This window comes from Merops nubicus, unplaced genomic scaffold, assembly GCF_000691845.1.
Source record: "Merops nubicus isolate BGI_N331 unplaced genomic scaffold, ASM69184v1 scaffold9947, whole genome shotgun sequence".
NCBI lineage: Eukaryota > Metazoa > Chordata > Aves > Coraciiformes > Meropidae > Merops > Merops nubicus.
This window is the reverse complement of record NW_008618334.1, coordinates 15,651-28,611: the sequence shown is the minus strand read 5'-3', so window position 1 is coordinate 28,611 and position 12,961 is coordinate 15,651. Positions and strand designations below refer to the sequence as shown.

General features: G+C 49.6%; 1 protein-coding gene across 1 annotated transcript; it reads left to right on the top strand.

The window, feature by feature from the left end:
- The first annotated feature begins 1,802 nt into the window (after nt 1-1,802).
- DRD3 (dopamine receptor D3) lies at nt 1,803-12,831 on the top strand. Its single transcript, XM_008943408.1, has 6 exons — nt 1,803-2,086; nt 7,648-7,760; nt 8,557-8,699; nt 9,769-9,965; nt 10,804-11,134; nt 12,632-12,831. The coding sequence occupies exons 1-6, from the start codon at nt 1,805-1,807 to the stop codon at nt 12,826-12,828; spliced, it is 1,263 nt and encodes a 420-aa protein (XP_008941656.1). The 5' UTR covers nt 1,803-1,804; the 3' UTR covers nt 12,829-12,831.
- Nucleotides 12,832-12,961: the final 130 nt, after the last annotated feature.

The following is a 12,961-nucleotide window of genomic DNA, read 5'->3' as shown; positions in this document are numbered from 1 at the left end:
GTCCCGCTGCCCGGTGCCCCGGGTGCTGGGTGTCCCCGTACCCCGGCACATCCCGGTCGGGGTACCCCGGTACCCACCGGCACCCTGGCCCGGGGGGGCTGGGGGCCCTGGCAGGGCTGGCATGGGGAGATGGGAGGGATCCTGGTAGGGAAGATTTGCCTTTTGGGATTAGTGCTGTGGGTAAGGGGCAGGAGACCTGCAGGCAAACCGTGTAAGGAGGCACCTTAAGCCTTCAGGTACATCGTGCATGATGTTTTGTCCCTTCCTGCTCGTGGCATTCCTTATCAGCTAGGTCGCTGCTTCATGTGTTATTTTCCCAGTGCTCCAGCAGCAGCCTGTCGAGGCCCCAGACAGTGCAGATTTCCCACTGCAGAATAAGTCCCATCTTTGGGTGAAGCTGGACTGTGATGAACAAACAGTCCTGGGCTCAGCAGCAGCACTCATGCTATGGGAAATCCTACCTGCTTTGTTGGGGAGAGGTGGAAGAAAGAGGAGAGCCAAGCACAGGCACGTTCAAACCCAACACGTGCCCTAAGGGATCGTTTCACCCCTGTCCTGAGGGATCTGCATTCATGGGACAGAGGGAAGTTCAGTTTCCATCTCATTCAGCCCTTGTTCTGTCCCAACTACAAAGCATCAGGGGCAAGTGACACCAGTTTTAAGGACGAATGTGTGCCAAGGGGCTGGAGCAATTTATTGCACAGCTTCTCTTCCAGGAGCATCTGCATCAGGGATGCTGCTGTTCAGGGGCTGAGGTGGAAGGAAGAATAATATTTATACCATTGGCATTGCAACATTTTTTCCTTGCCTTTCTTACCTGTCGTGCTGCTGATGAGTTCAGTAATGGGAGCAGTAGCAGAGAAGAAAAAAAAAAATCAGATACCAGCAATTAAATGTCACAGAACAACCCTGGGACAGCAACTGTCACATTCCTGGAAAAAAAACCCATCCTCCTAAATCAAGAAAGGGTAGGTTCCTGGGCACAGTCACCAATACATTATAAGAAGAAGAAATGCAGAGTACCTTGCAAGCATCCTTCCATTATTTCCTGGCCTGAGAACACAGAGCATGGGATGGATGAGGTGGGGGCAGTGCTGACAGACAAGCTCTGGCCAGGCAGGCAGAGCACTCTTGGGAGAGAATGCCTGGGACAGAAACACGTTGCAGGAAAGGAGTAATCCAGTGGATGGTGCTTCCTGCCAGGCAGCCAGGGTTCAAGAGACTACTTGAGCCTTCCAGGTGCAGTCTCTCTGTGAGGCTGCTGAGCACGTGAAGTTCTTGAGGATGTTTTTGACACAAGAAGGCTGAGGGCACTTCCCAGAAGGAAAAACACTAGGTCCATGCTTCTGGCCAAGCCTTAGTTTGGGTGACTGGAACCCTAGCTGGGTCTTCCTCAGCACTACAAACTGTTTTCTTCAATCATCTGTGCTCTTGCCCAGCTGACTTTTACTGTGGCATGACCTTGGTGCATCCTAAAACCATTTCCACTTCCCTCAGAGCTGCAATGGTGGGTAAGATTCACCTTTCAGATGCACACAGGAGGTGAAATCCTGCCTTCTTCTCTTGGCTTAGATTCAATGAAAACCAAAACAGGTCAAGCAAGACTTTAAGCAGTGTTCTGCCTTTATAGATGAGCAGATGCTCTTTTTTTTATGAGTCTTTTATATATAAAAGACTGCTATAATGGGCTTGAAGTAGCATTCATGAAGGAATACAAAAATTACAGTGTCCACAAAAGGTACTGCTCTCCACGATGATTGCAGAGCTCTGATGTTCAGTCATCTCTTTCTCTCTGCAGGAGCCCATGGCCCTCTTCTCAAGAACCAGCAGCCATCATAACACCACCAGCCCCATCCCCTGTGGGGCAGACAACGCTACGGAGACTGACCTGCCACCCTCACACACCTACTACGCCCTCTGCTACTGCATCTTGATTTTGGCCATCATCTTTGGGAACGTGCTGGTCTGCTTAGCTGTGCTGAGGGAACGCACCTTGCAAACCACAACAAACTACCTGGTGGTGAGCCTGGCGGTGGCAGATCTGCTGCTGGCTACTTTGGTGATGCCCTGGGTGGTGTACCTGGAGGTGAGTACGTCTGAGGAGAGATTAGCAGAGCTGGGCCATGATAGAGCTCATCAGCATCAGTGCATGCTCTCAGGATTCAAGTCCATTCACATTTTAACCCTCCAGCTAGCTCTGGGGTACTTGTAGGGTAGGTGGCAACCCACAATGTCACACTGGTGGCCCTCATAGGCTGGATGCATCCTGGACAAATGGTCCCACTGATCAGCAGACACTCTAAGCCTTGCTCTTCCTGGCATAGCACATCCTCTTTGAGCTTGAATGGCAGCTGGGCTACAGCCAGTGGTGTAGGTGGTGGGTCCTGATGGGCTCACTCCATCAGCCAGAAGGGTCAGCACCACGATGATTCAGGGATGGTGGAGGAGGCAATGCGGTGGAAATACCTCATGGGAACTCAGAGCCCAGATCAACCCCTGCTCCTGCTGGCCAGAAAACAAGTGAGAGCAGTCAAATCCTTTCCTCCTGCAGAGTTTAACAGCCTTAATGTCCATGATGTTAAGTCAGCTTTAAGCAACATTCCCCAAGCAGGCTGATGAAGAGATGAAGCTGAAGAACATGCTCCAAAATCTCTTTAAGTCACGAAAGCATTTTCATAATAACTTCAAAGGACTCATCCAGCCCTCAGGGTCTTATTCTCCATTTTCCTGATCTTTGCACATGGGCCAGTGTAAAACTGCACTGGCATGACCGTGCAGTAGGAGCCACACCATCAGATACAGGGCAGCAAAGATGGCCATGAAATCCCCTCACACTGTGGCAAAATCCTGCAGTACTGAAGCCAGTTCTGGGGCAAATATTTTTATTAAACTCGATCCATGCTGCAGCTGAGGGTTTTATCTCTTCATTCCAACGTTTTTACAATAATTCACAGAGACTGGTAGGTCTAGAAACTTGAGAGTGTCCACCTCTAAGCTGGAAGGTTTCAGCTGAGCCCCAGTGCCCTGTTCTCATGCTAACAGAGACAGAACAAGCCTCTGAGCCAGGATCTCGCTGAAGCCTCATGCTCTTTCTGTAAGGGGCAAGCCAGGATCAGGCTGAAGGGTAGGGTGAATATTCTGTTGGCAGCTGCCCACCTTTGGCTAACCTCTCTCCCCCAAAACAAAGCAGAAGCAGAGAGAGAGCTTTGACCTGTGTATATGGACTGCACAGCAGAAAGCAGGACAAGACAGCACCACTCCAGCAAATGCCAGACCTGCAACGTGGGTATGAGGAGACTTGATCCAGTGGCAGGGGACTGGCAGTGTCCTGCAGCCCTCCTCTGCCTCCAGAATTTGTTGAATACACAGCACAGCTCTAAGCTTTGGCACCCAGCCTAGGCACTTCCCTCGTGTCAGCACTAGCCACCCTCCCAAAGGGTGCCCAGTCTCAAAGTAATTAAGAGAAATTAAGGGTTTGCTCTGTGTAGAAGCATTATTAACAAGGGCATTGATGGTTAATCATTTATTTATAGCACTGCTGTGGAGTGAAAGTACAAAGAGAGCACCATGATACTGGATGTGTAAGTGTCTGTCTAGCAAAATGAGTAGCAACATTTGGATGGATCTGGGTGGAGAGGTCCTGGAGCTGGCCTGCAGGATGTGTACAGCTGAGCTGTGTGACACTGAGTGATGAAAAAGCAAGGAATAAGTGTGTTGGGGGGGAAACCATCCCAGCAAGACAGAATTAGACTCTGCCATTTGATTTCAACTAAAAAAAAAACAGGGAGAAGAACCCACCCACACTCCAAATCCAAACTACCACTCCTGGCATTGAGCAGTATCTCCTAGAGAACTAGGCTGTAGGACTTCAGCAAAAGTCCTAAAAGCAGTCCAAAAAGGCCCAAAGTCGTTGAAGTATTTGCTGCTGTTGATGGGCCAGTGATGCTACCAATGAAGCAGGAACAACATCCTGCTTCAGGACACTAAAGGGCTGGAAATGGCCAAGAAATCATGCAGTCCCCAAAACTGTGTACAGCACCCATTCATCTCCTGAGTGTTGGCCAAACCAGACACCTGAGACCTGCCCATTACTGATGGAGAAGGTAAAGGTGGATGAATAGCTCAGATTTAAATGTCACTTATTAACTTTGTGCCTTACATTTGATTTTTAGTGCCATCTGTGGCCTGGTGGATCTTCTCCATGAAATTTTTCATTTTATCAGTCACACAGAGCAGAACTGCCTCTTTTTTGAGAGGTCTTTTGGGGAGGCAAAGCAGAGCAACAATAGGAAGACTTTATCACCTCAAAATCCTCATCTCCACCTAAGTTTCTGACACAAAAATGCTACTCAGCACTGTATCTAGCAATCTTCTGGGGTCAATGGGTGGGTCTAATATAGCAATACTGCTACTCCTGTTCCTTACTGACCTCTGATGCTGTGGCTGGTGCACCTAGTGAAGCTCTCACCAAGGTTTCCAAGACAATGGTATCCTGCCCACTGGAGTTTGGTTGTATTAAATACCACTGTGCCTTATTGTCATTGTATAAAAGGAGGAGGACACTTGGAGCATCCTTTTCAGTCTTCTTACAACATCCAGTTCTACCTCCAAAGGGCAAAAAGCTTCAGGAGATGATTTTCACTGAGGTGCAGTCCTAGCTCTGTTCAGAGCATGTGAGAATAACCCTGTCTCCTCTTCTGTGGCTCTCACCCAGGAGCTGTGAGCCCTACAACTGCTCTTTGAGCTCAGATGGATGCATAATGATGGGGAAAAAAAAGAGCTAGAAGATTTTCCATAGGACTGGAAAGTTAAAAATAATAATATTGCAATTTTGTGGGTAAAGCAGACTGGTCATCAAGAAAGATGAGGTGAGAATCTGACCTGAATAGTCCATAGGGAGCTTTAGCATTGTCTTTGACAGAGCCAGGATTTCATCCTGGACTCTATTCCCACTTCTGCTCCACAGGCACTGAGTGGTAATGAGAGATTGTGTCAACTCATCTCTCTGGTCTGTTCTCATCAGCTGTAAAAGAACAACCACCCACCATCCACCTCACCCAGGCAGATGTGAAGGGCTCATTCAATTAAGACCTGTGATGTGCTTTGAGATTCCTGGACAAAAGGCACCAGAGGGATAAAGGGCAGGTACCCTGCCAGCACATGAGAAGCAGAAATGCCACTAGCATGTTCTAGCTGTGGTGTCAAAGAGGAGAGGAGCAGAGCCAGACAAGGGAGAGCAGAAAGAGGATTTGAAAAATTATGAACGAGGCCTCTTTAAAAGGGCTCTTTGCTTCATTGTTAAACTCTGGAATAAATTCTAGGTTTGCATATCCTCCTGGTAAATATTAACTACTTCAGCAGAGCTGCTCCACGTTTTAGAAGCAGCAGCTGATGGAAGTGAGAATAGGTTTTAAGCCCAAATATTTGATAGGTCAAGAATCACCTTAAGACAAGCTACAACTTAGTATTCATGTGGGGTGATCTGAATGAGTCATCCCGAGAGGGTTCACTTCATTCCACCACCAGTTTCTTTAGTTTTCATGGTTCATATTCCTGGGCTTAGCATTTGAATGCACTCAGGACCTTGGAAACTCCTTCAGTGAAGTGCTTCACATCTGCTGGGCTAGCAGCAGCTGGCTTTTATGTGAACATCTGGCACCAGCTCCTGGTGAAATATTCTCCAGGCTCCACAGATCACCCAGACTCTGCATTGCATTTTGCCTCAGAAGACAGCAACACCTCTTTCTGGGTCCTAACTCCAAAGGTTTCTAGCATTTATACATTTTTAAAATGTTTTGAGGTGGTCGAGCAGATCTCAAAATCTGCAGCTAAAGCAAAAACGGTGTGGAAACTCTTTGAAAACAATTTACCTATTAAAGTCCCAAATTTCAGGGTCACAGCCTTCAGTTTGAGTGTCTTGTAGGCCACCTAATTGTGCAGAAAAGCTCTCAGGGTTTGGTTGGGGTTTGGTTTTCCTTTGCTTGCTTTTTTTTTAAAACAAAACAGAGTCCCCCAGGTATCAGAGAAGTGCAGGTGAAAGCACAGGTCACTAGTGCATTTTGGAAGCCTATTCCCCTTTCTGTCCCATGCTTTTATTCAGAGTCAGGACACCTAAGAGGAGACAGCTTCCTTCAGTACCTGACTTCTGACACCCAGCAGCTGGGTCCAGCAGAGAACACCCTAAAGACACATCTCACCTCAGTGAGTTTCTGTGCCCACGTGTGGGAACACTGGCACAGTCAAACCCATCTCAATTCCTCAGGGTTATTGCTGAAACAACTCACACAGGGGGAATTGTGTCTTGCTGCAGGGAGCTGTGTCCTTCCTGGGCACGGACACTTGCTGCAGGGTTGACCCCCTGTCTTAGAAGACAAGGTTCTTTGTGGCATCCTCTCCAGCCTGATCTGGCACGGGTGGTTCGGAGTGGGTCTTGAAAAGCTCCAAGGATGGAGCCTGCACAGACTTATCAAGCAACTGGCACCACTGCTTCACTGTCCTCATGGTCAGAAAGTTTATCTTCATAACCAGTGTGCACCCTTCTTCTTTTAACATATGCCTGTTGTCTTTCATCCTCCCAACACACACTGCTGCAAAAAAAATGGCTTTATTTTCTTGATAACCTCCCACTAGGCACTAGGGGACTGCAGGTGGTTCGGAGTGGGTCTTGAAAAGCTCCAAGGATGGAGCCTGCAAAGACTTATCAAGCAACTGGCACCACTGCTTCACTGTCCTCATGGTCAGAAAGTTTATCTTCAAATGCCTGTTGTCTTTCATCCTCCCACCACACACTGCTGCTGCAAAAAAAATGACTTTATCTTCTTAGGAACATGGCTCCAACTTTCTTCATAACCTCCCACTAGGCACTAGTGGACTAGTGGCACTAGGGACTGCAGCTAGGTCCCCCTCAAAGCCACCTCTTCTCCAAGCTGAACAAACTTTATTCCCAAAGCTGCTCCTCCCAGGACAAGTGTTCCAGCCCCCAGGGACTGTCTTGGTGGCCCTCTGCTGGACTTGCTCCCATTTATCAATATTTTTCCTCTGCTGGGGCACCAAAACTCGATGCAGCACTCCAGATGCAGTGGAGATGGAAGCAGAGAGGCCACTCACTCAGGTCTAGTGATCAGAATCTGTAACTGAAATCAGAATCCAAACAAGGTTTTAGAGAAGCCTCGGGTCTCAGGTCTCTGCTTCATACATAAATGCATAAAATTTGCAGCACTTTTCCAGCTCACTGCCTGCAAGAGAATTCCAGCAGCTAAGCTGAGAAACGCTTTCAGCCCTTAGATTTTCTCAGATAATCCTTAATCAAAGGATATATCCAGGGATATCAAATTCAAATCAATTTACCACGCTAGGCTTCAAGGGACAGAAGAGCTGCTATTTCTTCACCATGCCCCCCTCTGGAAAAGTGCAATTTTCCAGAGGAAAAAGTGCAAAATTTCCATCCTTTAGTCCTTGAAACCCAAGGTGTGGCCCCTTCTCCGTGGCCCTTGCACACGATACGGTGCCTCAGTTTCCCTCTAGCACATCACAATGGACTTGAGCTTATCCAGTTGTTGAGATATTTGGAGGAGAACACCTCCTTGTATGTGACTGGCCAGGGTTTGGTGCAGAAGAAGGCTGACAGTTTTGTGGTTGCTGGTGCAGGTGACGGGAGGAGTCTGGACTTTCAGTCGAGTCTGTTGCGATATCTTCGTCACCATGGATGTGATGATGTGCACAGCCAGCATTTTAAACCTCTGTGCCATCAGCATTGACAGGTGAGAGCAAACAGCACCCAGGGGGAGAATCTGGAGAGGAACATCAGCCCTGTACCCTGGCATGGGAGGGACAAGGAGGGAGGGTTTGTCCAGGCAGCTTTGGTGTCTTCAGGAGCAGAAAGTCCCTGCCAGTCTCCCACTGCTGCTATTAACAGTGGCACTGCCCACCACGAGCTAGAAGACATCTGCACTTAGAGGGCAGAGGGGCACAACCAACCAATCCTCAGCAGGAGCTAGTCCACCACATCCTCATGCTTCCTGAAGGAACCAGAATTGGTCACCTAATTCCCATTGAGTCTCAAAGAGAGTTTCTCCTTCTGGCGACCTCACTCATGAAGTTTAATCAAGGGAACCCTGCCCTATACACAGGGAGAGGTGAAGATGGTTGCTGTGCAATCTTCAGCCCTGCCCTGGTTTTCTGCTTCTTAAAACAGAGCCTATTTTAAGCAATGCTGAGGGCTGGGAGCCAAGACCTTGGCACACGTGGACCAAGGACTGGGGAAAGGGCAATCCCTGCATGCTGTACCTCTGTGGTTCAGGGGTAATCGTATGAAGCAGCTCTCAATGTGTTTTTCTGCAGTGCTGCCAACTAACTCTGATTTCCTCTGTTCCTTCCCTCAATGCCCCACTTTCCATTTCCACAAATTGCTGATCCCATCATCTGATCTTCTTTCCTCTTCCATTTCTTCACCACATTCACCATCACTACACGGCTTTCATGTCTCCTTTTCAAACCTGGTCCTTTTCCTCCCTCCATTCTTACCTCTCCTCCTTCTGGAGCTGGTTTGCTCTGCAGATACACTGCAGTGGTGAGACCAGTTCAGTACCAGTACAGCACTGGGCAGAGCTCCTGCAGGAGGGTGTCTCTCATGATTGTGACAGTCTGGATGCTGGCGTTCGCAGTGTCGTGCCCTCTCCTCTTTGGCTTCAACACTACAGGTAGGTGATACCTCAACAGCATGCAGGGAGGGGTTGGAGATGGAGCTGCCCTGGGTATGGTGAGGTCTTTGAACCTCTGAGGCTCCTGCAGACTTTCTGAGTTACAGGAAATTTTAGGGAACTGGTGAGCACGCTACAAAGGATGTGAAAAATCCCCAGTGCTGGAGAACAGATGTGCTTATAAACCTGCCATTTGCTCAGGCAGACACTGACTATTGCTCTGAGAACAGACCTTACTGCCAAATCAATGTCCATCAAAGTGTCCAGGTCCACAGATCCCCCCCAAAACAACCACTCTGGGTGCACAGAGCAAGTCTCCAGACACTGCAGTGTGTCTAACACACACATCAGACTCCCTGCATCCTGGTGACATCAGCACGTCCAGACACACAGCTTCAGATCTGACACAGGATTCCCAACAGCAAGGATTGCACATTGGCACTGCTGGTGAGGAGCCTCATTCCCATTCAGCTGGCTGCCTGCTTCCTCACCTAATCCCCTGAGAAAAGCCAATAATTTAGCCTCCTGCTTGGAAGCAGGTTGGTTTGTCTCCTTCCTCTCACCCAGGGCAGCCCATTCTCCCTGAAGGGCCACAGGCACAGGCCACAGGCACAAGTCCTCTGCTCCCAACCCATCCTCTCTGCAATGCTTGAGGGGAGACTAGCACAGGGGGTGCTGCCCACCCCTGCCTGGTCCAGACAGCTGGGGGTGAAGGCACATCTTGGCATCTAGACAGCTCAGAGGCTGTCAGGGGAACAGGAGAGAAGATCCTGTGAGAAAGGGTGGGAACAGGCACGGGAGAAGAGGGCAGAGCTGTTGGGCAGAAAATAGGCTGATGCATGCTGGGCTGTGCTAGATGGCCCTAGGTAGAGTCCACTTTAAGCAGCAGTTAGATGGGGGGTAGGTCCCAGTATAATTTACAACAGAAACTGGAGATACTTGGCCTCCTTCAGCTGCCTTTGCTCCCCAGCCACCTTTTGACTTGCTTTGCCAACGCACCAGAGCCTCCATGTACTAAACCAAAGCAGCTCAGCCACTCCTCTCTCTCTCTCTCTCTTCTCCTCCCCAGTGGATCCCAGTGTCTGCTCCATATCCAACCCTAGTTTCATCATCTACTCCTCTTTGGTGTCCTTCTACCTCCCCTTCATGGTGACCCTGCTGCTCTACGTGCGGATTTACCTGGTGCTAAGACAGAGGCAAAGGAAGCGAACCCTCACCCGGCAGGGCAGCCACAGCACCAGCCCCAGCCCCAGCCCCACACCCAAAGTAAGAGCCACGGGAACACAGCAGGTCCTGTCACAAAGGCCAGGCCATGCATCATCCCTTCTCCTCCTCTCCAAGCACAGAATGGAAAGCATAACGAAGGGACGTGGCACGTTTTCATCCCACCCCTCCCTCATACAGCATGTTGGAGTCACAGAGCCTCCAGATGTGTCCTTTTCATCCCTCTAGAAAGAGGATCCTCCCTGTGCCATCCAGAACAGAGCACAGCCTACCTCCATATTTCATCTCATCCATGCAGAAGTCTATAATTTCTTCATTTATTGATTTTTTGTGCTATGAAGCTTCTCTTGCAGGGCTTCACAGGCTTTAACCTACATTACTCAAAAAAAAAATAAACCAAACAAACTCTTTGTCTGCCAGACTCAGAGGTCAAAATGCTCGTGGTGCATGCAGCATTCCTTCCACTGACCTTTCTAGATGGAATATCTGCAACCATGGGAACCAGCACGATGGTTTGAAAGATGCTGCCTGGTTACACATAGCTGCTTGGTTTGCCCATTTGCTCCCAGTGAAGCTACATTTCATAAGGGTGGGGAAGGGAGCAGGGCCCATCCAAAAATACAAGTGAAAGTTTAGCAGAACAAGAGTTTCAGCTCTTGTTCTCATGCTTCTCCTCAGTGGGGTGGAGGCAGAGAGTTGTCTGGTGCTGGTTCATCCCTCTGATAAGCCAAGGTCAGTCCAGAGGATTTGGTGATACAGTGCAAGCCTAAGAAGCAAGAGGGGCTAAAGATGACTCTTACCTACAACTTTCCTCATCATCCTTTGACCCAATGGATGGTTTGGATGGTTCCCAGTTCTTCTGTGGCATCCTCTTTTGCAGGAACACACGGAGAGAAGAGCTTTGCCAAACAGATGCCAAGGCACCTTTTCCCCTTGCCTCCCACTCAGATGCTCAGGCCAGGAGATGTCTACCAAAAGGAAGCTGCTGGCTGCCTTCAGCCTGCAGCAGTACTGCAGCTTCTGCCACCAGCCACCCCTCCCCAAAGCACACAGCAGGCTGGAAGAGAGGAGGAGGAGCACCAGGCCAGCACTGGAGGTGCAGAGGCTCAGCGATGGGAAGACCATCAGCTCTTTGAAGGTTGCCCACCAGCAGCCCCGGCTGGTCCAGCTGAGGGAGAGGAAGGCCACCCAGATGCTGGCTATTGTCCTGGGTAAGTGGGAGCCACCGTAGGGATGATGGTTTGGTGTTGGGAAGGAGCTCTGGAGAGAAGAGATGCACACTCCAAGGGGGCTGCAGTCAAATCCCTTTATTGCAAAGTGTTACAGCTTTTCTAGCAGACAAGAGACAGCCCCTGAGCTTGGGTGTTCACACACCCAAGCTGAGCTACTGATTGGACAGTAATTATTGTCCATGCTCTGTCAGCCCTGGCACAGCTCAGAGCTGTTGTGAGAAAGTTTGCCCATGTTTACCTACTTCTCCAGGTGAGCAGCCAACAGAATCCACCAACTATAAACATTTGCTGTTTGAGAGAGACTTCTGTGAATTCTCTACCCACCTTGGTGTCCCCATTGGACCTTGTTCTTGTGTGTCAACACATAGAATCATAGAATCCTTTAGGTTGGAAGGGACCTCCAAGATCATCAAGTCCAACCATTGAGCCATGAGGGCTCTAAAGTCCTCTGCTAAAACAGACCAGAATCTGTCAGGGTTGGAGGGGACCACAAGGATCCCCCAGTTCCAACCCCTCTGCCATGAGCAGGGACACCTCCCACTAGATCAGGCTGCCCAGAGCCTCCTCCAGCCTGGCCTTAAAGACCCCCAGGGATGGGGCCTCAACCACCTCCCTGGGCAACCCATTCCAGGGTCTCCCCACTCTCCTGGGGAAGAACTTCTTCCTCACATCCAGCCTGAATCTGCCCACTGCCAGCTTTGCCTTCCTGTCTCTGTAAGTCAGGATTCCACAGTCTGGGACTTGCAAAAACAAGGAATCTCCCAACACAGTGTCAGGATTGAAAACAAGAAAACAAGGCTCAGACTTCAGCTGTCACTGTTCACAAACAGCAGAAACAATGGTGGGACATCCAGGGATCTGGGGTAATGCTCTCAAATGTTGAGAGCCAAGTATTTTAGTGTTTTATTTGCTATGCTGTGTTACCCTTTTGTTTTAAATCAATGGCCAACAAGCCCTGCCAGAGGGAGCAACAGCCAACACCTTCACCTTTCCTTTATTTTATTACTATAAAGCTGGACCAGTTCTGGACCTCTCTTAGGTCCAGAAGAGAAATTACAGAAAAAGAAGTTGAAGGAAGGAGCAGCAGAGGAACCAGACCATAGAGATGGATAGAGAAGGCAGGAGACTGGTGCCCCAGTCACCTGCCATGGTCACCAGATACATTGCTTCCCCTCATGAGCTCAGCAGTAGCAGGGAAATAATGCAGCCCTCATCATAACTAATTAAGGCAGCAGTCCTTGCCTCTAAGCTGTGGCCACTTCTGAAGTCCCATCCAACCACTTAGCTGCTCACAAGGAGCCTAAGCCCTTGCCAAGTCCTGTGTCAGGAAGAAACATCACCTTCTGTGTCTCCCAAAAGCAGACACACACATGGGAATAGCCAGAGGATGGCAGGAGAGGGCACAGATGCAGACCCCTCTCCAAGCAGTTGATTCTTTGAAGTCATGGATTGTTTTCTCCCTCTCTCTAAACCCAGGAGCTTTCATAGTCTGCTGGCTGCCCTTCTTCTTGATCCACATCCTCAACGCCCACTGTCTGTCCTGCCACGTGCCCCCAGGGCTCTACAGTGCCAGCACCTGGCTTGGCTACATGAACAGTGCCCTCAACCCCATCATCTACACCACCTTCAACACCGACTTCCGCAGAGCCTTCCTCAAGATCCTCTGCTGCTGAGCACGGGCTGGGGCTGGGACCTGCTGAGGGATGGGACCTGCTGAGGGATGGGACTTGCTGAGGGATGGGACCTGCTGAGGGCTGGGACATGCTGAGGGATGGGACCTGCTGAGGGATGGGAGAGGCTGGAGGA